This window comes from Muntiacus reevesi, chromosome 3 (genome assembly GCF_963930625.1).
Source record: "Muntiacus reevesi chromosome 3, mMunRee1.1, whole genome shotgun sequence".
Taxonomy (NCBI): domain Eukaryota; kingdom Metazoa; phylum Chordata; class Mammalia; order Artiodactyla; family Cervidae; genus Muntiacus; species Muntiacus reevesi.
Window position 1 is genome coordinate 197,028,648 of NC_089251.1, and position 25,938 is coordinate 197,054,585.

General features: G+C 41.5%; 1 protein-coding gene across 2 annotated transcripts in view; it reads right to left on the reverse strand.

The window, feature by feature from the left end:
* The window catches only part of CNTNAP5 (contactin associated protein family member 5), a 970,694-nt gene that overhangs the window by 283,328 nt on the left and 661,428 nt on the right, over positions 1–25,938 (reverse strand). For both annotated transcript variants that reach the window (XM_065927810.1, XM_065927809.1), the window contains exon 12: positions 23,703–23,822. In XM_065927810.1, coding sequence (XP_065783882.1) covers positions 23,703–23,822 — 120 coding nt within the window. The remainder of the gene's footprint in view (positions 1–23,702; positions 23,823–25,938) is intronic.

Consider the following 25,938-nt stretch of genomic DNA (forward strand, 5'->3'; position numbering starts at 1 on the left):
ATAAATAACTACTAACAGCTGTATGATTGAATAAAGGATAGTTAATTGACACAGTGAAATACTCTGTAACCATAATAAAAATCACATAAGATTTCTTTAAACTGATCTAGAATTATTTCCAGGATAGATAGAATCATTTCAGGGGATCAAGGTGCAAAAGACTATGTTACATGTTGTGTAAGAATAAAGGAGAAATAGGGCTACAGACAAGGATAAACTAAATGATTATCTAGAGTAAGATAACGGGTAAGAATAGAGAGAAGACCATGAGAGAGAATAAGATGTAACCAGTCAACCACTGTAGCTATATTTGACTTCTGCAACAAGAAAATATTTTACATTTTTAAAACATAAAATTAAATCATAAAGATGAAAAGAGACAAACACTAAAACTGAATATTAAAAAAAAAGCCTGCCTATATATTAAAAAGATAAAATAACCACAAAGGAGAAAACATAATTAAAGTAACTTTTAAAATATAGTATTCTGTTCAGCTATACATCCTGAGGCTATAGTCTAAAAATAAAACGCAAAATTCAAGTCAATCTTAAACTTTACCTTGTTATCAGTAGTGACATTGCTATGTGATTCTGAATCTGTTGATGAGTATTATCAGATAGAATAAATTATAAAATATATTTTTTCAATTTTAAATTTATTTATTTTTTAATTGAAAGATAACTGCTTTATAGAATTGTGCTGGTTTCTGCCAAACATCCACGTGAATCAGCCACAGGTACACGTTTATTGATTTTGTTGGGACAGTCTCTCAGTATGTGAGAAGAGAAATACATATGGATGATGGAAAGATGGGAAAAGATCTGATGGTGGTGGATGTGCATTTAAGTTAAGTATATAAACTCATAATTAAGCGCACACACACACACACACACACACACATGCATTTTTTTACCTGTGTCCATAAGAAAGACAGAAGCAATAAGCAAACCAAACATCTAGATCTTAATTTTCAAATACCATGTGCTACAAAAAGGAACTGGGCTTCTTTGGGAAAATAGCTGAGTCTGGGTCAGGCAGGGAAAGTTCAAGGTAAAATCTTGGAACATCTTGGACTAGAAAGCACGCAAGTGTTCCAAGATTAACGGGGTCACTCAAGAAAGACATAGGAACAGAATTAAAGGGATCATTACCAGCTATACATGGGACAATCTGAGCACCAATAAAAATAATGATAATAGTAAAAACATGTTAAAGTAAAATAATTTATAAGTTTCAACTGATACAAGGGGGCTTCTCAGGTGGTGCAGCGGTAAAGAATCTCCCTGTAGTGGAGAAGATGCAAGAGATATGGGTTCAATCCCTGGGTCGGGAAGATCACGTGGAGGAGGAAATGGCAATCTACTCCAGGATTCTTGCCTGGAGAATCCCATGAACAGAGGAGCCTGGTGAGCTACAGTCCATGAGGTTGCAAAGAGTTGGACATCATATATGAAATACATATGTGAAAAAGATTCTTTTCCATTATGATTTATCATAGGATATTGAACATAATGTCCTGTGTTATACAGTAGGACCTTGCTTATCTATTCTCTGTGTAATAGTTTACACCTCATAACTTCAAACTCCCACTCCATCCCTCTCTCACCGCTCTCCTCTTTGGAACATTTCACTTACAACTGGTTTGTAAGTTTGTGCTCTTCAAGAACTTAATGTCTGTCATGAAAAACAACCAAAACAAGATGGTGTAGGGGATCTTGCTTTCTAATTAAAAGAAATTAAAAGGACAGGTCAATTGAACTCCACATATAGAGAGTGCTTGAGATTCAAACAAAAATAGAAAAACAGACATTGCTACAAAAGAGAGTGTAGGGACAAGATGAATATATACTGGATAATATTCATTGAAGTGATCTTTATTGTTCTTATTATAAAAATAAAACTAAGCTATGGGTTTAGTTTTGTGCTTATATAGCACTGTGTGTATTGTTACAAGATACAAGTGAAGCGTTCAGATTTAAATTATCACCATGTCTAGAGTTTGCTTTCAAATAGTTTAGAAAAAAACATTTTTCTATGAGGACAAAGAAAGGTCAGGAGAGAGGGAGAAAGGAGATAAGAGTAGCACAGATGTGGGTAAACGGGGCAAAGTGTTCATGTTTGGAGAGTTTAGGTGAAAAGTTTAAGGATGCTCATTTTAGTATTCTGTCAACTTTTCTGTAGGCTTCAATTTCTCAGAATAGAAACTTTGAGGAAAATAAGATAGAGCTTCACAGAACGCTTCACATGTAGAAAAGGCTCAAGACTGTTCTACTCTGTGCCAGCAAACCCACGTGAATGTGCTCTTACAACCACACACACACATACACACACAGCTAAGGAACAACGGACTGAACAGTTTTTCAAAAGCAAACACCATTTCCAGGACTTCCCTGGTGGTGCAGGGGTTAAGACACAGCGCTTCCACGGCAGGAGACATGGGTTCCACCCTTGGTTGGGGAACTGATATCCTGGATGCATGGGGCACAGCCAAAAGTAAATAAATAAACGGATTAACTAAATAAAAGTTAAAAGTACTGTCAAATTCAATCATCCATACCATGTTAGCTCATCCATTTTCAAATGGAAGTATTTGTTATTGCTGCTGAGTTAATTTGTAGGGGTGCTTTCAAGGCACCAGGTGTTATACATTTCAGAAGTTAATTAGTTATTATTTTCATCATTGTTTCCCTTGGGGCTCAAATGGTAAAGAATCTGCCAGCCATGTGAGAGGCCTGGGTTTGATCCCTGAGTTGGGAAAATCCCCTGGAGAAGGGAAAGGTTACCCATTCCAGTATTCTGGCCTGGAGAATTCCGCGGACTGTAAAGTCCATGGGGTCGCAAAGAGTTGGACATGACTGAAAGGCTTTCACTTTCACTTTCATTTTCAACATCGTATCCCAGAAACACCAAGAAGCCAGTGTCAAGGTTCCTGGGAATAGAGTGATGAAAATAATTTTTAAAACTAGCACATATTGGGTATATAATGCCAGGAAATGATTTTCTTATGGTTTACAATGATTAGCTCCTGTAAAACTCACAACAGTCTCATACATAGGCTCTATTTGTAATGACCCAGAAGGCAACTAAGGAACAAGAAGCCAAGGAACTCCTTGGATCACATCACTTGACAGAACTAGGAAGTGTCAGTGCTGGGATGCAGATCACGCCCAAGCATTTGCCACCGATGCTGGATTGGGCAGATGTGTACTGATTATGTGGGTTCAAGGGGGAGCCATGAGAAAGGTGATGGGCTGAAGAAAGTCATAGGAGCAAACAATAAGGGCTCAGTCTATAGAAGGAGATGAGTGCATGTCATTCCAGAACAAAGTCATGTCTAAGTCATAAGAGTTAGCCAGGACACTCACAGCCGGCAGGGAAAATACCATATGGAAACTGTCACCACAATGCTCTATCCAGCCAATGCCTCTAATCAGCTCCTCTTTACAAGCAGATACAAATGGAACAGAGTCAGACTCTGCACAGAGCAGGCATGGCTGATTGTTGCTCCAGAGACGGGCGTGCACCTGCTGTGAAGATCCATGAAGAATAAAGGCTCCTAGACAAAGGGTCCCTCTGGCCCCTGCTTCACAAAACGTGGAATCACAGACTGCTAGCACCTTTCGGGCTTTTTTATTCTATGGAATGCATAGACCGACTTTGATCCGTCATCTCTCCCCAGAATTCTGGGCTCAAAGCAAAAGCAAGATTTCTAGGAGACACCTTTGACTCCCACTTGCTATTTCATTCTCCTGAACAAGAACAGTGTTCGCCCAAAGGTAAGACTGTAATAGAACCCACGGATGAGCCAAGAGCCCTCAGACGAGTCACGGAGCCCCTGGGCACAAGCTCGCTGCACCACCACACCCAGGACGCCACTGAGCTCATCAAGACTGATTTTTCCTCTTTTCTCTTCTCTGCCTGACTCAAGACACATATGTGTCAACTTCATAACTAAGCTCTATGTCTCCAGCAAAGCCTTACTTGATCACTCCTGTCCCTGATTCCTTCAGCATGTAGATCTTCCCAATGACTCGGCAGTAAAGAATCTGTCTATCAATGCAGGAAATATAGGAAGCCCAGGATCGATCTCTGGATCAGGAAGATCCCCTGGAGGAGGGCATGGCAACCTACTCCACTACTCTTGCCTGGAAAATGCCATGGACAGAGGTGCCTGACAGGCTCACAGTCCATGGGGTTGTAAAGTGTCAGACACGATGGGGCGCATATGCACACCACTCATGATGGTCCTAGAGGCACAAAAATGTGGGTTTCATCCCTGGGTCAGGAGAAGCCCCTGGAGAAGAAAATGGCTACCCATTCCAGCATTCTTGCTTGGAAAATTCCATGGACAGGGGAGCCTGGTGGGCTACACTCCATGGGGTCACAAAGAATCGGACATGTCAGAGCACACACACAAAGAGGATGATGGAGCTGGTGACTGTGGCTTCTATCTTAGGAGCTCTTAGAGAATGCTACATATTGTACTGAGCACATGAGGTACATTGCCCATTTAATTTTATTTAACCCACACATCTACCCACTGAGGTAAGATTAAGTGATCATTCCTATTAAACAGATAAAGAAACTGAACCTCATAGAAGTGAACAGGCTCAATATCCCATGGTGTTGAGAATCTACGGGATAACTGGACAAATTAAATAGAATGGCCTAAAGGGAAAGGTTTTAAGAGCTGGAAGTTAAGCATAAGTCCTAGAGCACAAAGGTCAGTGGTTTATAGTGGCTTATACAGCACGGAGCACAGAGGAGCCTCAATAAACACTGGCTGTTTGGACTGTGTCCTGATTCCCGCACACCACGAGGAAAGGCTTTCCAGGTATGTGCAATAAAAAATGTGCTGTGAAAGTCCCATCAAGAAGGGGCAGGATAAGCCTTGTGTTCAGGTCTTAAAAAGAGCAGCTCTTTTAATCACTGACTTAGAAGTGGGGAGACAGAGAAGCAAGATAATTATTAAATACTGTACACTGTGATAATCACCTTAATATAGATATTTCCCAAGATCCAAAATCTTCAGGTGCTTGCTAAAAATGTCATTTTTATCATCGTCCTAAACCTACTGAATAAACATTGCTGAGAACAGGCCTAGAAAATTCCATTTTAAATGTTTGTCTCAGTTCATTTTTAAAAGAAAGAAAACTTAAGCAACTTTATTTTATATAATTTTCATCAAATGCTTAAAACAGTTGGGGGGTGACAGAGGATGTGATGGTTGCATAACATCATAGATTCAATGGACATGAGTTTGAGCAAACTCTGGGAGATAGTGAAGAACAGGGAAGCCTGTTGTGCTGCAGTCCATGGGGCTGCAAAGAGTCAGACATGAGTTAGCGACTCAACAACAACAAGCAACAATCCAGGAAGGAGTGATACAGATCTTCTCCCTGCAGGAGCACTTCCTGGAAAAGCTGTCCACTGTGGCCTTCACCAGTGGATGGGAGCAGCACAGGAGAGGAAGGGTCTGTGTGAACTGGCACTCGGGCATTCACGGGCCTCAGAGCATCTGTGTCATTTGGGCGAGGAACCCGGGAATGGGAATCACAAATTAAACCCAGCTTCACTGTTACTCCTGACAAGAACTTGGACAAGTTATTTAGCCTCTCAATACTCCAGTGCCCTGCTCTGGGAAATGAAAATAATGATACCTTCTTCACATGACTTCTAAAAACCCTGAATGGCCTCATGAATGTAAAGTGCCTATCAGGGCATCTCCAACAAGTAGAAACTTGATTAAATGTTAGCTGTTTCTAGCATAAAATTCAGCTCAGAGGGCTTCTCTTCAAGCACACCTTCTCTGAGCACCGTCCCGTCCCCGCGCACCCCTTGATATGACCACCGCCTCCTTCATGCTCTCTCTGCACTATTGATTTTGCTACTCTATTTGCTATGCCAGGCGTAAAAGCTGTCACAATGTCTGATTCCCTCTCTGGACTGTGGATTTCTTGAGAGTAACACACACACCCATTGTGAAACCTTGGTGCTTAGTCCAGCCAGTGCTCAAAGGTTTATTTTAATGGCTTATCATAAATGGCCAGCTGAATAAAGTAAGTGCCCTTGATATGAAACTTCAAGCTGCAAACCTTCAAAGATGAGAACACGTGTGCCACCTACCTTATGCCAGCCGTTAATTTGTACTACTGCATTTTTCAAGGTACTTAACGTAAGAATAAGATATTTTCTTTATTTTTTGTGCTTGTTTTTATGTATTATTGGTGTGAAAAATACAGTACAGTACTATATATCTGACTGTGGTACCTAGGTTAACTTTACTGGACTTATGAACAAATTGGACTTACAAATGTGCTCTAGGAACAGAACTCATTCATATGTCGGGGACTTACTCTAAGTGACCAACTGATTGATTGATTGAATGAATGAATACTGTGTAAGTAGGCTCCTCTGCCCATGGCATTTTCCAGGCAAGAATACTGGAATGGGTTGCCATTCCCTTCTCCAGGGGATCCTCCTGACCCAGGGATTGAACTCTGATCTCCTGCATTGTAGGCAGATTCTTTACCACTGCGCCACCTGGGAAGCCCTGCAAGTAACCAAGCCCATGAAAAAATAAATGCAGAAATAAATAAATGACAGAATTAACGAACAAGTAAATTAATAAAAGTTTAATAAAATAATCCAAGAAATGAGTTAGCAAACAGATGTGCATTTATGAACAAGCAACTAAATCTATAAACATCACATTACAATCACTTTCCCCAACTTGGTCACCTGCTTTCTGTTCTCACCCATTTTGACTGGAATCAACTGGCCCTGCTAAAGTGGTGTGTGTGAAAGTCATTTCTCTAAGTGCCTGTGGAAACTCTCGGCAATTCAAAGGTGACAATGCTTTCGTTTCATGGTAATTCTACAGCTTTACAACTTAGTCGTTTTATTTAATGGCCCAATTTAGCAGGAGATTATACAGTCTGCCACTAGTCCAGAGAGACCACTTTAAAACTTGGGCCTTCCACACAAGCAGATCTACTTCCCAGCTTTACCTAAGAGACCAGCCTTCAAGAAGCTGTATGTGGTCCCCACGCCTTGGCTGACAGTGAGGTGGTGGTGTTGTTACTAAGTCATGTCTGACTCTTGGCGAGCTTACGGACTGTCGCCTTCCGGCTCCTCTGTCCATGGGATTTCCCAGGCAAGAACGTTGGAGTGGGTAGCCATTTCCTTCTCCAGGGGATCTTCCTGACCCAGGGCTCAAATCTGCATCTCCTGCGTTGGCAGGTGGATTCTCTACCACTCAGCTGCCTGGGAAGCCCCTGACTGACAGCGTGATGCATTAAACAGGGAGACTGCCATTTGAAAAACCTCCCATCTTCTAAGCAGCTGGATGGCCATCCTTGTTCAGCTCAAAAAGTCCCCTGGAAAACACTTACTTGGTCTACAAAGCTGTCCCTCTGGAATATTGGGTTGGTGCAAAAGTAACTGTGGCTGGTGCAAATTCATTGTGATTGGTGCCAAAGTAATTGAGGTTTGCACAAAAGTAATTGAAGTTAAAAAGTTATTGAGGCTGCTGCAAAAGTAATCGCAGTTCGTGCAAAATAGTAATTGCAGTTGGTGCCGAAGTCATCCATAGTTATTTTTACACCAACCACAACTACTTTTGAATCCCAGGCACTTTTGCACCAACCTAACAGAAGCAACACACAGGCACTATTCCAACTGGTTAAACCGCGAGGGGCCACAGCGCACACGTCACTCACGAGTGAGCCCCACCGGCAACAATAACCGGACAGTCAGGAGACACTGCAGCATCCTCCCTGGGTCTGGTGAGCCTGCTGCCCACAGACAAGGGCAACGGTTCCAAGGGAAGCGGGGGGAAGATGAAGGGAAAAACCTCAGTTTCTTAGGCGCCACTCACTCTCCAGCATTGTTTAAACGTTAACTCATTTAACTTGACTACATCTCAATCATAAGAAGACATCATCAAACCCTCCATTTACAGAGAGAGAGACTGAGGTACAGACAAGAAGACTTGTTCATGGACCCAAGGGAAATAACTATAATACATAACAAACATGATGATTTGGAGGATGTAATATGTACCAGAAATTGTTCTAAGAGTTTCAATTAATGCATGTGAATTCAGGTATCTATCCTCACAACCATGCCCTTAAAAACATATGATCCATGAATCAAAAGCTTGAGATTTGCACAGGCAGGATAAAGGGGTGAGACGGTATGGGCAGCCCTGTTTTTAAAGCATCACTCTTGCTGTTGTGTCAATTATGAATCAGAGTGGAAAAGCTGTTTTTGCTTCGTTTTTTACCACAAGGACTTGAGATGACATATTCTGTGGAATTCAGGGACTGTATCTGAAATATCTTCAGTGTCTTGTCAGTGCCTGGACAGAGCCAACAACCAATGCACATAGATTCAAACAGAAGATGATTGCCTTCCAAACTTTCCAGTCCTTTGATAAGAACTATGGCAAAGTAGGCAGAGCCAAAGATTTAAATCAGATGGTTTTGGAATCCTCTTTCTATAAGTCACTGACCTCATTAGCACATTCGTAAAGAAAAGAATATTTCAAAGTAATGCATCTTGAGCTAGTCTCATGACCAACAGACATTTAGCACAGTTTTACACGGTCTGCAATCAACTCACAATATTTGGGCAACAGTACGTCTGCCATGATGGCAGAAACTGGAGAACTTGAGCCCAGTCCAGCTTCTACAAACTGTAGAAGAGTTTGACAGATAAAGGAAGCTAATACTTCCTTTCTGGGGTGTGTGTGTCTGGGTGTGTGCGTGTGTGTGTATGTGTAAACTGGAGTGTTTGGGGTAGAAATCAGCCAATGGGACATACCAAGACAGATTACAAATGCATATATTCTACTTCTCTTTGGTGTAAAATACAGCTTCAAAAAATTAACAATGTACTAAGAAGTTTGGGGGAAACAAATGTGCCATAAGTGAGTGGTCCCATTGTATGTCATGAGTAACTCATTTCTTCTATACTGACAGACTCTTGTGCAGTCCATACGTAAGACTGTCACCTCAGTGACGTTGCTCTAGCTTTGGAAAGCAAAGTCAACAGCTATTAGGCTGAGCTGAATAGATGTTTTTTTTTCTTTCTGTCAATGACTTGGATGATAATCTGTTACGTGCAATCCCACTGCACAGTCGTGTGCAGGAATATTAGAGATATTTCAATCGCAGCTTCCCTACCTACTCCATCATGCATGCTTTGATGAGTTTTAATGAAAACAGAGCCTGTTGCCAAAGGAGTGAGAAGCAGAGCATCGTAACAGCAAGTGATAAGACATAGAAATTGCAAATGAATTAGGAGCTATTTGAGAAGGAAAACAAGTTTTGCTTTCAAGATTTGACCAAACCTTCCTTGCAAATTTCTCTTTAGGGCCTGATGGTCTCTGTACAGGTCTAGCCACGTGAAACAGGTTTTGTATCCATCAAGACAGGAAATAAATGTGTTTTTGTTAGTGGTTCTAGACAAACAACTTTGCATATCAATATGCAATTATACTGCACAGAGGAAAAACAGTGTGTGGCTGGGAAACATCTTTTAACACGTTGACAAGGTGTCTTGTTAACAATTCAAAATGGCAAAATGTAAACAGTAGAGTGAGTTGAAATGTCAAGCTCTAGGGAAAATCTTGTCAGAGAGTCTCTTCCTTCTAACTCTGCTTTATTGATACTGGAAGTTTCCCCTCAAACATGCTCCCTCCAGGCGTCTAAAGTCTCTGGAATCTGTGGCAATACAGAAGGAATAAAAACATAGTTACCTTTTACCACTCAGTTGGGGGCTTACTTTATGGCTCAGTTAGTAAAGAATCGGCCTGCAATGTGGGAGACCTGGGTTCGATCCCTGGGTTGGGAAGATCCCCTGAAGAAGGGAAAGGCTACCCACTCCAGCATTCTGGCCTAGAGAATTCCACGGGGCCGCAAAGAGTCGGACACGACTGAGCGACTCTCATTTTCACCACTCACATGGCCATACAGGTTCTATCTATACTACTAGGAGAGCAGTAAGAGTGAAAGAGGTCATGGTTAATATTACATCATGCTATCTGTCTGCTCTGTTTCATGACCATCTACATTTTGGGACAAGGAACTTGCCGTATATAACATATTCCTCAGATTAATTTCAAAAGGCAGACAATTTTATCATCTTCATGTCCCTGATAAGAAAACCAAGATCCAGAAATGGTGAATGACGTGGCCAAGGTCACACAACTGGAACATGCCAGCGCTAAGATAGGTACAGCAACCTGACTCCAAAACCTGTGTTCCTTGCACTAGTGACACTTACGTTGGGAGAAGAACAGGCTTTGGGGAGACAGGAGAGCAATGATGGATGTTGGAACAATGAGAAGCAGCAGGACACTTCTCACTCTTGGGCTTGTAGGAAAGGTTACAAATAGCAGGAGCGACTCAAGCTCAGTTCAGAAGACAGTAAGCCCCCTACACACAAACCTTCAAGCTTCAGACGTTCAAAGATGCGAAAGTGTGTTGCATCAACATCAGGTGTGAGTGAAACTGCAGCTTGCCCTTGTCTCCTGTTGCTGACGATCCTTCCCGGCACCTCCTCGTCAGTAACTCTTCTGGCCTGCTCACTCCGCGCCAGGCCCTGCATACGAGCTGTTGCACTTCACTACTGTACTTTGCAAGGCACTGAACTGTGGGTTAAAAATGCTTTCTTAATTTTTGTGTTTGTTTTTTATTTATTATTTGTGTGAAAGCATTATAAATCTATTATGGTATGGTACTCTACAGCTGATTGTATGAGTTGGGTGCCTTGACTAACTTGTTGGACTTATGCACATATTGAACTTACAAACACACTCTATTGGAACAGAACTCATTTGTATGTAGGGGACTAGACATGAAGGCAATATCTGTGGTTTCAAGCTGTCATTGATGGAATGGGCCACAGCCCTAGTCTAAGATAAATTATGGGAAGTGGAGAAAAAAAAAGGAGAAAGGCAGAAATTAATGTTCAATGCAGCTGTGATTTCTCAGAGTTCCATGTACCCCAGGCTCAACAGAGTCTGTGTAACAGTAAATCCAGAATTCCTGACACTCTGTTTCTTATATTCCATCTAGAACCATGGAACACAAAAGTAAAGAGTGGTTATAACGCAGTGTGATCAGTAGCAATATTCAGAAAATGAGAACAAAGCAGAGAAGGGACACCCAACCTCTGGATACCAAGTTCATGAGTCAAGGTTCTCCAGAGAACAGAACCAACAGGATATATATGCATATATATATATATATATACACACATACATACATATGTATGTTTACTTATACTAAGCATGCATGCGTATACTTATATATATATATATACACACACATACATACATATGTATGTATACTTATAGTTAGCATGCATGCATAAACTTATATATATATACACACACACATACATATATACATAAGTATATGTACATATACATATACTTAGCATGCATGCATACATGGATATATATACATACATCCATGCATGCATGCTAAGTTGCTTCAGTCATGTCCAAGTCTGTGCGACCGTATGGACAGCAGTTCACCAGACTCTTCTGTCCCCAGGATTCTCCAGGAAAGAATACTAGAGTGGGTTGCCATTTCCTTCTCATATATATATATATTTTTTTTTCCCCCAGTGCCTAATGTTCCCAGGATATGGAGGATAGACCAGCAGGCTGGAAATCTAGTAAACTATAGCATTCAAGCCCAAAGATAGTCTGATAGGTAACTTTCTTCTTGCTTGGAGGAGGTCAGTCTTTGTTCTGTTGCGTCTTCAGCTAATTGGATAAGGCCATCTGGCTTTTTGGAGGGCAATATGCTTTATTCAAAGGCCACTGATTTAAATATTAGTCTTATTTAAAAATTCTATTCACAGAAGTATTCATGATAATGTCTGATATCATCTGCACATCATGACTCCACCAGTCTGACGTTACACTCACCGCATTTTTGTGTATCAACAACACACACTTCCTGCACAGGTACTTTGGATGTTCACTCATTCCAGCTCCTTACTGTGCCCTGATCTTTCTCCATTCCTGTCTTGCTCTTTGCATTGACTCCAGTACCCAGCACTTCCTCACTTTCTGATGGCATCTAACTCATCCTGTGAGTCTATTTTATTCATTTTCACTAAGCAATGTAATCCCAAGTCGAGTAGACTCCTTGCTGTCTCAAATGCATTCCTCCCTACTGGCCCAACTAGGCTGTTGTAGCCAAGGATGAATACGAACTTCACATCAGTGTCTGAAACTGTCCACATTCAGGCTAAGAGACTTAGACAGAGGCATCAGATAGAGGCACGGGTCCAGGTGGCCCTTTGAATAAAACATCACATGTTAGTATATGTCACTGTTTCTCTTAGAGGCTCACTTGTCCTTAATTATTCATCACTTCAGTGGCTTATTAACTTTGAGAGTCAGCTAGCTCTCTTAAGTCTCTCTTTTATGAATGCTCCTTGAATTCATCCTAATCACACTTTCTTTGAAGCTACAAATGAAGGTTCTTTCTGCTTCAGATGGGAACCTAATGAACAAATTCAAACTTCATATATTTGCATGGTTTGTGGATTTCACTCACTGGTCCTACTTCACAACCAACTTTCATCCTTAATGAATGCAAGTAACTTTTCCCCCTAGGTTTCTTTGGAACAGTTCTTTAACCAGGATATTCTCCATTTGCTCCACTGGATGTACTCCCCACCTTTCTACAGCATTCTCTGTGCCCAGGAAAGCTGACTCAAAGCCTTACCCCAATAAGTACAGCAAGTTGTCTACAAACAAATGAGTTCCATTCTGAGAGGGAGTTCATAAGCCCAATTTGTTCATATGTCCAACAAAGTTGGCCTAGGTGCCCAACTAACACAATCAGCTATATAATGCTATACCGTAATACTGTATAAGAATAAGCAACATCTGCCATCATTTTCAGATCTTTTAGATGTTCAAGCTGGATTTAAAAAAGGCAGAGGAACCAGAGATTAAATTGCTAACATCCATTGGCTCATAGAAAAATCAAGAGAACTCCAGAAAAATATCTACCTCTGCCTCATTGGCTATTCTAAAGGCTTTGTGTGGAGCACAACAAACTGTGGGAGATTCTTAAAGGGACGGGAACACCATGCAAATCAAAAAAGTGATACACCACATTAACAAATCGAAAGATAAAATGATACAATTATGTCAATAGATGCAGAGAAAGCCTTTGAAAAAATTCAGCATCCATTTATGATAAAAACACTCCAGAAAGCAGGCACAGAAGTAACATGTGAAAAGTGAAAGTGAAAGTCACTCAGTTGTGTCTGACTCTCTGCGACCCTATGCACGATACAGTACATGGAATTCTCCAGGCCAGAATACTGGAATGGGTAGCCTTTCCCTTCTCCAGGGGATCTTCCCAATCAAAGGATCAAACCCAAGTCTCCCACACTGAAGGCAGATTACCAGCTGAGCCACAAGGGAAGCCCATACCTCAACATAATAAAAGCCATATATGATAAAACCATAGCAAACATTATCCTCAATGGTGAAAAATTGAAAGCATTTCCCTTAAAGTCAGAAACAAGACAAGAGTGCCCACTCTCACCACTACTATTCAAATTAGTTTTAGAAATTTTAGCCACAGCAATCAGAGAAGAAAAACAAATAAAAGAAATCAAGATTGGGAAAAAAAAGAAGTAAAACTCTCACTGTTTGCAGATGACATGATCCTCTACAAAGAACATCCTAAAGATACCACCAGAAAATTACTAGAAGTAATCAATAAATATAGTAAGGTTGCAGGATATAAAATTAATACACAAAAATCCCTTGCATTCCTATACACTAACAATGAGAAAACAGAAAGAGAAATTAAGGAAACAATTCCATTCACCATTGTGACGAAAAGAATAAAACCCTTAGGAATAAATCTACCTAAAGAAACAAAAGACGTATATATAGAAAAGTATAAAAACACTGGTGAAAGAAATCAAAGATGACACAAATAGATGGAGAAATATACTTTGTTCATGGATTGGAAGAATCAATATAGTGAAAACAAGTATACCACACAAAGCAATCTGTAGGTTCAATGCAATCCCTATCAAGCTACCAATGCTATTTTTCACAGAACTAGAACAAATAATTTCATAGTTAGTATGGAAATACAAAAAAAAAAAAAACCCTCAAATAGCTAAAGCAATCTTGAGAAAGAAGAATGGAACTGGAGGAATCAACCTGCCTGACTTCAGTCTCTACTACAAAGCTACTGTCATCAAGACAGAATGGTACTGGCATAAAGACAGAATTATAGATCAACAGAACAAAATAGAAACCCCAGAGATAAATCCAGGCACCTATGGACATCTTATCTTTGACAAAGGAGGCAAGAATATACAATAGAGAAAAAAACAATCTCTTTAAAAAGTGGTGCTGAGAAAACTGGCCAACCACCTGTAAAAGAATGGAACTAGAACACTTTCTGTCACCATACACAAAAGTAAACTCAAAATGGATTAAAGATCTAAATGTAAGACCAGAAACTATAAAACTCCTAGAGGAAAATACAGGCAAAATGCTCTCTGATATAAATCACAGCAGGATCGTCTATGACCCACCTCCCAGAATAATGGAAATAAAAGCAAAAATAAACAAATGGGACCTAATGAAACTTAAAAGCTTTTGCACAACGCAGGAAATTATAAGCAAGGTGAAAAGGCAGCCTTCAGAATGGGAGAAAATAATAGCAAACAAAGCAACTGACAAAGAATTAATCTCAAAAATATGCAAGCAGCTCATGCAGCTCAATTCCAGAAAAATAAATGACCCAATCAAAAAATGGGCCAAAGAACTAAACAGACATTTCTCCAAAGAAGACATATAGATGGTTAACAAGCACATGAAAAGATGCTCAACATCACTCATTATCAGAGAAATGCAAACCAAAACCACCATGAGGTACCATCTCATGCCAGCCAGAATGGCTGCTATCCAAAAGTCTACAAGCAATAAATGCTGGAGAGGGGGCAGAGAAAAGGGAACCCTCTTACACTGTTGGTGGGAATGCAAACTAGTACAGCCACTATGGAGAACAGTGTGGAGATTCCTTAAAAAACTGGAAATAGAACTGCCATATGACCCAGCAATCCCACTCCTGGGCATACACACCGAGGAAACCAGATCTGAAAGAGACAGGTGTACCCCAATATTCATCACAGCACTGTTTATAATAGCCAAGAGATGGAAGCAACATAGATGCCCATCAGCAGATAAATCGATAAGAAAGCCGTGGTACATATACATAATGGAATATTACTCAGCCATTAAAAAGAATACATTTAAATCAGTTCTAATGAGGTGGATGAAACTGGAGCCTATTATACAGAGTGAAGTAAGTCAGAAAGAAAAATACCAATATGGTGTACTAATGCATATATATGGAATTTAGAATGATGTTAATGATGACCCTATATGCAAGACAGCAAAAGAGACATGGATATAAACAACAGACTTCTGGACTCTGGGAGAAAGAAGGCAAGGGTGGGATCATTTGAGAGAATAGCACTGAAACATGTATATCACCATATGTGAAACAGATCACCAGTCCAAGTTTGACGCATGAAGCAGGGCACTCAAAGCCGGAGCACTGGGACAACCCTGAGGGGTGGGGTGGGGAGGGAGGTGGGAGGGGGCACACATGTACAGCCACGGCTGATTCCTGTCAATGTGTGACAAAAACCACTACAGTATTGAAAAGCAATTAGTCTCCAATTAAAACAAATACATTAATTAAAAAGAAAGAGAGATGGGAATAGCAGACTACCTTACTTGCCTCCTAAGAAACCTATATGCAGGTCAGGAAGCAACAGTTAGAACTGGACATGGAACAACAGACTGGTTCCAAATTGGGAAAGGAGCACGTCAAGGCTGTATATTGTCACCCTGCTTATTTCACTTATATGCAGAGCACATCATGAGAAACGCTGGGCTGGAAGAAGCACAGGCTGGAATCAAATGTGTCGGGAGAAATATCAATAACTTCAGATATGCAGATGACACCACCCTTATGGCAGAAAGTGAAGAAGAACTAAAGAGCCTCTTGATGAAAATAAAAGAACAGAGTGAAAAAGTTGGTTTAAAACTCAACATTCAAATAATGAAGATCATGGCATCTGGTCCCATCTATTTATGGCAAACAGATGGGGAAACAATAGAAACACTGACAGACTTTATATTCTTGGGCTCCAAAATTACTGCAGATGGTGACTGCAACCATGAAATTAAAAGACGCTTGCTCCTTGGAAGAAAAACTATGACCAACCTAGACAGCATATTAAAAAGCAGAGACTTTTTTTTGCCAACAAAGGTCCATCTAGTCAAAGCTATGGTTTCTCCAGTAGTCATGTATGGATGTGAGAGTTGGACTATAAAGAAATTTGAGTGCTGGAGAATTGATGCTTTTGAACTGTGGTGTTGATGACTGTTGAGAGTCCCTCGGATTGCAAAGAGATCAAACTAATCAATCCTAAAAGAAATCAGTCCTAAATATTCATTGGAAGGACTGATGCTAAAGCTCCAATACTTTGGCCAGCTAATTCCAAGAGCTGACTCATTGGAAAAGATCCTGATACTGGGAAAGATTGAAGGCAGAAGGAGAAGGGGATGACAGAGGATGAGATATTGAGATGGCACCACCAACTCAATGGACCTGAGTTTGAGCAAGCTCTGGGAGTTGGTGATGGACAGAGAAGCCTGATTTGCTACAGTTCTTGGAGTCACAAAGAGTCAGTCATGATGAGTAAACTGACTGCCTGACCCTATTTTCACTTCACTCCACTCTCTTTTCCATCATTATCACCGAGCACTTAGCCGTTCCAGCTACATTGCCGCTGCTTTTATGCTTGCTTCTTGGCATCTGGGCTTAAAGTAAAGATAGTGAACTACTGTACTCTATACAGTACAGTACAAAGTACACAAAAGTGCGGCCCCATGTAGAGGATGCATGGCAATGCATGCTAGACACCTGGACTAAGTTACATGATGGCCATGCAAAAGCAGGTTCACATCTTTGAAAGTCTACAACTTGAACGTTCGCATGCAGAGAACTCACGTACTCTTGCCTAATAAAATCTAGCAGAATTTGCTACATGAAGACCGAGGACAGAGACTGAAAGGGGCAAGGACAGACTGAAGTTGCTCCCCAAGCTCCTTGCAGGCTATTCCCACGCTGAAGGTCATAGCTGTCTTAAGGCAGCTTCCTTTCTTCACATCCTGACCTTTTTTCTGCTCTGGCCACACTCCCCCTCACCTGAATGGGCCCAACAGTGGGAACAGTTCCTTTGTTAAAAGGTCTGTAGTATAGTATATTTCCCTAATTTCTTCTTCTACATTCACCCCTTTGTAAGCAGTCCCTAAAGTAAACAATTCATTTTCTAGATCTAGTTCTCCAGAGTAGGAAACAGCGCCCAAAACCATTTATAACCTGAATACTGGCTTGTTGTTGGCTCTCAGAAAGCTGTTCAAATATGGATGTCCCTTAAAGAAACTAAAAATAAAGCTACCATATGACCCTACAATCCCACTTCTGGGCATATGTCTGGAAAAAACATAGTCCAAAAGGATACATACACTCCATTGTCCACTGCAACACTGTTTATAATAACCGAGACATGGAAGCAAACTAAATGTCCCTTGACAGAGGAATGGATAGAGAAAACATACTACATATACACAATGGAACATTCCTCAGCTACCAGAAAGAATGAATTAGTGTCATTTGCAACAACACAGTGAGTCAAGGATGTAAAACAGGAAAGCAACAATATCCTGGCATCCCTTACATGTGGAATCTAAGTACTATAAAGTAACTTATTTGCAAAACAGAGATGGACTCACAGTCAGAGAATGAACTCGTGGTTGCCGGGGGGAAGCATGAAGGCAGAGATAGTTAGGGTGTTTGAAATGGACAGGTACGCGCTACTGTATTTTAAATGGATGACTCCTGGGTAGCACAGGGAACGCTGCTCAACGTTATGTGGCAGCCGGGATGGGGGGAGCGTTTGGGGAAGAATGGATACATGTGTGTGTGTGGCTGTGTCCCTGGGCTGTCCATCTGAAACTATTACAATGTTGTTAATCAGCTATACTCCAATGCAGAATAAAAAGTTAAAAGTAAGAAAATTGTTCTTCTTTCTTTGGGGGACAGGTAAATAGTCTGGCATGCTCAAGAATTATCTGTGATAAAAAATTGAGTTTGGGATTAGCATATACACAGTACTATACATAAAATAGATAACAAGGTCCTACTGTATATTCTGTAATAACCTATATGCGAAAAGAATCTGAAAAAGGATGGGTATATGTATATGCATAACTTACTCACTTTGTTATATACCTGAAAATAACACAACACTATAAATCAACCATACTCCAATAAAAAATAAAAAGTAAACTGTAGAAAAATCCTTCTTTTCCCTAAAATTAAGACAGCAGATTTCCTTGCTGACAAACGAGTTCAGATGATAGATTTTCAAAAACTTCTGCTTTGTTCCTATTCAAGTGAGTTTGATCTTTTAATTTTTCAGTCATTCAATTTCATGCATTTTCCAAATGTTCTAAATTAGAAACCTATCTTGGTGAGCTCGGGCCCAACAAATATGCAGGATCAAGGTCCCCTGGAACCGTGTTCTGACATTCATTTGCTCTTCATGGAAATGCCATCCTTTGTGTCTTTTTTTGGTGACTTCCTACTCTCCATCCAGGTCTTAGAGACATTACCTGTCTGCCTGAGAGCTCTTCTAGGAGAGGCTGGGCTAGATGCCCCTGCTGCATGCTCTCAGAACACAGCGTGCAGGTACACCCTTGACAAGACGTTTTCATTACCACTGTGTCTTTTACATGATTAGCCTGTAAAGGAGACTGAAATGATTCTGTTACGTGCTGAATTGTGTCCCCAAAAATGAGCTAGCTCTTCAATACCTAATCCTCTGTACCTGTGAATATGCAAGGCTTTAATGAGAAATAGATTCTTCACAAGGGTAATTAAATTAAGATAATATCATACTCCATTAGGTTGGACCCTAATCCAACATGACCGGTATCCCAATAAGAAGAGAAGAAACAGATACGCAGATGAATAAAAGGAAATGGTCACATGCGATGTGGTGGTCACATGGAACCAGGGAGACAGTCTTCAAGAGGCAGAGACAGCGGCTGCTGCTAGGAGCCCAGAAGTGCCCACGGGTCAGGCAAACTGCCAGATGCTGAGAAGAGGCCTGGAAGGACTGAGTCTCCCCAAAAGGTATGAGAGGGGATGGGCCCTGCCAGCACCTAGGTTTGCTCTTCTACCCGTGAGAACTGTAAGACAACATACTCCTGCGGGTGGTATAGCCAGCAGTCTGTGAAGTCCTGTTCCAGCAGCACAAGACGCGGAGGCAGACACATCGTACATCCTTGGCAGTCTGCACATGCACTGCCTGGAATGTACGAATTTAAGTCGAGCTAAAGTGAATCGTACATCATTTAGAGTTAAGTTAAAAGCAGGGCAGACGTGTATTCCTGAAAAAACATACTCTCTTTCTCATCAATAACTTCAGTCAGTCCTCCATCTAAACACTGGGCCTTCCATCTCTCCCGGCCCCTAGTCCTATGGGGAAAAGTGAAAGTGAAAGTGAGTCCTGTCCGACTCTTTTCGAACACATGGACTATTACTAGGCTTCTCCATCCATGGGAATTTCCAGGCAAGAGAACTGGAGCGGGTTGCCATTTCCTTCTCCAGGGGATCTTCCCAACCCAGGGACTGAACCCGGACCTCCCGCATTGTAGGCAGACGCTTTACCCTCTGAGCCACCAGGGAAGCCCAGTCATGTGGTGAAGGGACTTAGAATGTAGCCGCGGGTATGGTACCCTGCCGAAATCTGTAGACGGCTACATTCAGTCCATCCTAGAGATAAATCTAATCACACCCTTAGTTTCTCCTATGATTTACCCTACCATCCCAGGCAGTGATCACACTGCCTCCCACCAAAAGGGGTACTTGGGGACCTCATCTCCCCAAGATTACATTGTGGTAGGTGAGATGCTGTTAAGTCACTTCAGTCGGGCCTGACTCTTTGCAAACCTATGGACCATAGCCCACCAGGCTCCTCTGTCCCTGGAATTCTCCAGGCAAGAACACTGGAGTAGGTTGCTATGCCCTCCTCCAGAGGGTCTTCCCAACCGAGGGATCGAACCTGCATCTCTTAAGTCTCTTGCATTGCAGGTTCTTTACCACTACAGACTTAAATTTCCCAGGCGGGGTGAAGTGCCACCTCATCTGTAGAAACGGGTAGCGTACCCTGTAAAGAGGCACATTGGAGCTGGGGTTCAGATTTGTGGTTTTCCATAAAGAGAACCTGCTCATCACCCTCAAGACATCCACTTACAAGTGTCGGCAGACTTAGGAGAAGCTTTTCTTTTTCCCTTTCTTTTGAACCTCAAATGATCTCCCTGAGCCACCAGGGAACTCCCTACACACCCACCCAGTGATCCCTCAGGGAGTTCTAAATGAGGAAGACCTATGGGACCACTTGGCTCCAGATCCTTATTTTAGAAACGCACAGTCAGGCCAAAGCACTCAGCCAGCCGGCACAAGGAGGAGAAGAGAGAGAGACCCCGGCTCCCTGCCTCCCAGCACTGTTTATACTCTCTGCGTTACGACCTCAGGGATGCCTCTGACAAGTGTGGAAACCAGCAGCTTTGTGCTTTTAAAAACCACAGTGAACACGTATCCCCCACCCTGTTCACACTGGACATGTACACCCATGGCTGATTCATGTCACCGAATGGCAAAAACCACTACAATATTGTAAAGTAATTAGCCTCCAATTAAAATAAATAAATTAATTTTAAAAAATCGAGTGAAACACAGCACGTAAAAACCGAGTGAAACACAGCACGTCTTCTCTGACCATCCCCACCCTCCCTCCCACCTTCCCTCCCTCCCACCCTCCCTCCCACCTTCCCTCCCTCCCTCCCACCTTCCCTCCCACTTTCCCTCCCTCCCTCCCTCTCCTCCTTGGAGCACTTTGTCACACTTATCCTGTGTCATAAGTCACTCTCACTTAAGAAAACTTAACATTCACAAACAATAAAAATGTATTTGATTACTATTATATTATGCATTAAAAATTTTTGTCAGTTAAATATGAGAATTATATAATTCAGCCTACACAGAAGTTGACTTTTATTTCTACAAGTCTTTTTAGGAAAACAAAAACCAAACCAAACACCTATATATTTGCAATTGATGTGACCAAAAAGCATATTTCAAAGAATTCCTCAATCATGCACAAAACAGCCTATCAATTTTGGGACATAACATAACTCAGAGGCCTTGATGCCTTTAGCATCATATCAGCAAAACAGCAAACTTTAATATAAGTAAACATTCATCTTTAGCCACTCCTGAACAAATATCAAACATAAATTCCGAGAGAAATCTTTCCAAAAAGGGGTAGAGCATTTCATGTAAATGAGACACATGAATCAGTCATACATGGTGTGTTATTATATTTATATTATTCTGGGGAGTTAAATTTGTCAAGCTATATTCAATGTGTATATATATATATATATATATATACTTTAATAAAAATAGGATTAGTCCGTGCTTGTCTATTAAATTCATAATATAAAATATATATCTAAAAACATAAACATTCATAGAAAAACACACATATACATTTATAGCAAAAAAATCCCAAGGAAAATCTAATAAAAATATCAATGGTAATCTCTGGATTGCGGTTTATACATGACCATATATTTCTTCACACTTTTGTTTCCCTTAAATTTTCTGTAATTAGCATTGATTACTTTTATTACAAAAATAAAAACAGGGTTTCAAGCAAAACAAAAGCAATATAAAGTATCCAATTAATGTTTCAGTGATAAAGATTATTGCCACACCAGAAGGTTTTGCTTTGCTTCCTGAGTCTTGACTATTAGTTTCAGGATTTATTTTCTAGCAGGTCATGAAATTCTCACATGCTCCTTCCTTCTATGTAATATATAGAGAGTTAAAAGTATCTACCCCAGATTTTTGTTGCAAAGAATTAAAAAACATGACATCTGCAAACTCTCAGTTCAGTTCCCAAAGATGACAGGGGCTGAGTAATTGATGCCATGACCAAAAATCCTATTATTATATGTCACACCCATCACTCAGCAGACACTGATCTCTTCTGCCTCATTCTGTAACCAAATCACTTCCTCCATTTTTTCAAACTGTGGACTGGGGACAAATTACATCAGAATCACTTGAAAAGCTCAGTAAAATGCATTTACTGAATTTAGAATTTCTGACTCTGGGAAGTCTATTTTTAACACTATTCCCCAGAGATTCATATGTTACTTAAATTTGGGAAATAACCAAGATCTACTGAGAAGTCTACTTCTTGACCAGGTTGTTGAACATTACAGACTGGCATAACCATGAAAAGAAAACAGTAACACAGTTTCTAATTATGTTATAGGGCCATTGAGAAGCAGCTAGCATACATTTTGGAGAAATGAAGTATTATGGAAATGGAATGAAATGACACACAATTCCATGTAACTAGCATTTCCTGCAGAAAAAGTGTGGTCCTTTGTATTCAGATGGGCAAATTATTGCTAAATGCCCTTCATCACTGTTTTGGCAATGGTGTGTTTACATTTCTACCTGTGATACTGCATGCTATTTTTCCTGATTTTACTGCCTAATGAATAACATTGACTACACCTTATTTCTCTGAATATCCCTGGTCCCCAGGACAGGGTTTGGCTATGGATAAAGCGCCACGGATGTGATGCGGTTACCCAGCTGCAGTAGAGCCTGGGGACTATGGACCCAGACTCTTACTTTTTTGCTTCATTCCACGACGCTGCCGGCATCGTCAGAGGCCAGTGCTCAGAACCAACCGACCAGAACTGTGCGTGTGCTGACTAACAACACTCACAGCAGAGAGCTCGTATTGCTGTATTTCTAAATAACTATTACATCAGGCTGTGCTGTGCAATTGTTGTTTTTTTAAGAATAAATTAGTAATCACACGCTGTTTCCATATAGTAATTGGCCCTCAATATGTCCTTAGACACGTTTAGGAAGAAGTTACAAGATGCTATGAGATTGCCAAGGAAAATAGAGTTATCCCAGGTTTTGATTAGGCATCTGCAGGATAACTGGTCAGTTGCACTAATATAGATGATTTTGTTTAATCCCCCCAACTCTGAGAAGTAGAAACTAGTATTTCCTCTTCACTGATGCAGAAAGGAAGCTAAGAGAGAACCTGAGTCACGCAGTCCTCAGAGAAAGACCTGAATCCAGCTTCCCCACTTCCTGAGTCATGACTTTCTATTGATTTTGTTTTTTGCCTTTTTTGTTTGTTGGGTTATTTTCCTTTTCTTTTTGTTTTTGACTTTGAAGAGAGAAATGACCTTGGTCAGCTCTGCAAAATATGCTTCATAATTAATCCTTGGTTCAGTGGAACCTTGTCAAGACCCTTATCACATTCTCCTCTCTCATGAAAATAAAATAACTGCTAATTGCTATGATTCCCTAAAAATACAGCCTCCCCTCTGAAGTTGGTCTTTATTTTTTTTAATTTTATTTGTACAAGTGTTCCCTTGCAGAGGGTTTTCCTCTCCCGTGTGCATCGCGCAGCGGCATGACGCTGCGGCGGAATCTCACACCCTTACCTGTGATGTTGCAGAACACCCGGAAGGGCCCCAGCGGCCCGCTGCCGTCCGAGTCGACGTAGAAGACGCCCGCGGAGTTGCCTCGGTGCCTGTACACCTCGCAGGACTGCTCGTAGAGGGCTGGGGAGACACAAAGGCAGCAGGGAGGAGACGTTGCTTGGCTCTGCGTGTCCCTTTGGGGGATCCGCGAATCTTACTTATTGCATCGACTTCCAATTGTGGTTTCTTTCCCTTCTCTAATCTTATTTCCCTCCGAGCCTTCACAGACCAGTACCCCCATGTTTGACGGAACTGTCTCCTGCGTTCATCCCAACACCCGTTCTTCTCAACAGCTCCTGGGGTACAGTCGCTAAAAGGTCTCCCTCTCCTCTTACACAGCCTTCCCCATGCTGAAGGATTTGTCCTTCACCTACACGCACGCAGCTGTGAAGCTAGGACATCGTACAGATTCTGCCCCCTGCAGTGGTTACAGAACCTAAGTGGTGACTGACTGCAGTTTGCGGCTGTGTCTCATCATGGAGCAGGCTGCCACACTCACAGTGGGAGACAAAAAATTAAAAATGTACAAACAATAGATGCTAGAGAGGTTGTGGGTAAAAAGGAGTTCCATGACACTGTTGATGGGAATGTAAAAGGCTTCCCTGGTGGCTGAGGTGGTAACAGAATCAGGCTGCAATGCAGAAGACTCAGGTTCTATCCCCAGGGTGGGAAGATACCCTGGAGAAGGGAATGGCTACCCACTCCAGTATTCTTGCCTAGAGAATCCTATGGACAGAGGAGCCTGGTAGGTTATAGTCCACAGGGTCACAAAGAGTCAGACACAACTGAGGAACTAAACTTTGACTTTCCTGAGGGAGAACAGAATGGATGTTCCTTACAAAACTAAAAATAAGTTCTAAAAATAGAGCTACCATAAAATGCAGAAATCCCACTAATAAAGTAAAATGCCATTATCTTATCTCTGTACACCCAGAGCTCAGAACAATAACTATCACCCTAGGTGCCTGCAGGGAAAGAGGAAATCAGCCAAGATGGCACGGTCAGGCTCTCTCACCCCATGGCTTCTCACTCTTGCCCCACATTTTGTAAAGAATGATTACGTGAAAGTTGAGATCACTTGCAGCCCTCCACATGCGCGTCGGGAGGTGCTCACTTGGGCACGGGTGACCGTGCACGGCACACTTGTATGAGCTTCACCAGGAAAGCCCTGGCTGCTGCCACATCGAGGCTACGCTGGAGTGACGGCATGGTTATGGTACATGAAGCTACGCTATGGTTCCGTTATGGCTACATTATGGTTAGGTTACGGCTGCTGCTACAGACGCTTTGTCAGCCAGGAGAGAGGCTGTGTTATGACTGCCATGCCAGCCAGGAGAGAATAAATGTGTCCACAGTTCCTACCGCTCCTGGAGTCTTCTTCCAGCCTCTTCGCTCACACCTTGCCTATCCTGGATTCAGCAAATAGTGCTAACAGTGTGAACAGCAAGACGAGCGGCATCACAAACAGGAGCATCAAAAATACAGTGCTCAATAAAGTTTAATTCAGTTTGACTTAAGAAGCATTTACTGAGTCCTTCATATATGTCAACACGGCGGTAGCCACTGAGTTACAGACCAAGGATAAGGCAAAGTGTCTGTGTCTTGGGAGGTTACAACCTGATTACAGCCACAAAGACCCTTACGTGCTCAGAGAGAGGCAGACACAGCTGTCCTGAGATGGGATACTTCGAGCAAACTGCAGGTAAAAGAAATTCATAAATCTCATTACACCAGCATGAATGAAGCTGGTGGGGTGGAAAGCAGGCATCTGCTGTCTCATGCATGAGAAAATAGAATGTCATCGGATGCTTGAGACAAAATAACACAGCTCAGAGCAGTAGGTACACATCCAATTGTGTCATCCTCCATGCTTAAAGCACTTCAGTGGCTCCTAACAACTTTAAAGGTAGAGCAACAACTCCTCACCTTAGACAACGTGCCCCTGTGACTAATGCCCCGTCCCAGGAACACGAAGCTGCAGTTTGTCACGATCAAGTGTGAGGGCTGCCTCAAATAATTCATTACCAATAAAGTTCTTTGACTTTGTATAAATTAGAGTGATTTCAAGGTGATCCTTGTTCGCATGCAATTCTCCCTTGCAGTCATGTACTGTTTCCAAAGGTAGGGGCCGATGGGAAGATGAAAGCTCGCACCCTACATACTAAGCATGACATATAGCTTATTTCTATTGGCTTAA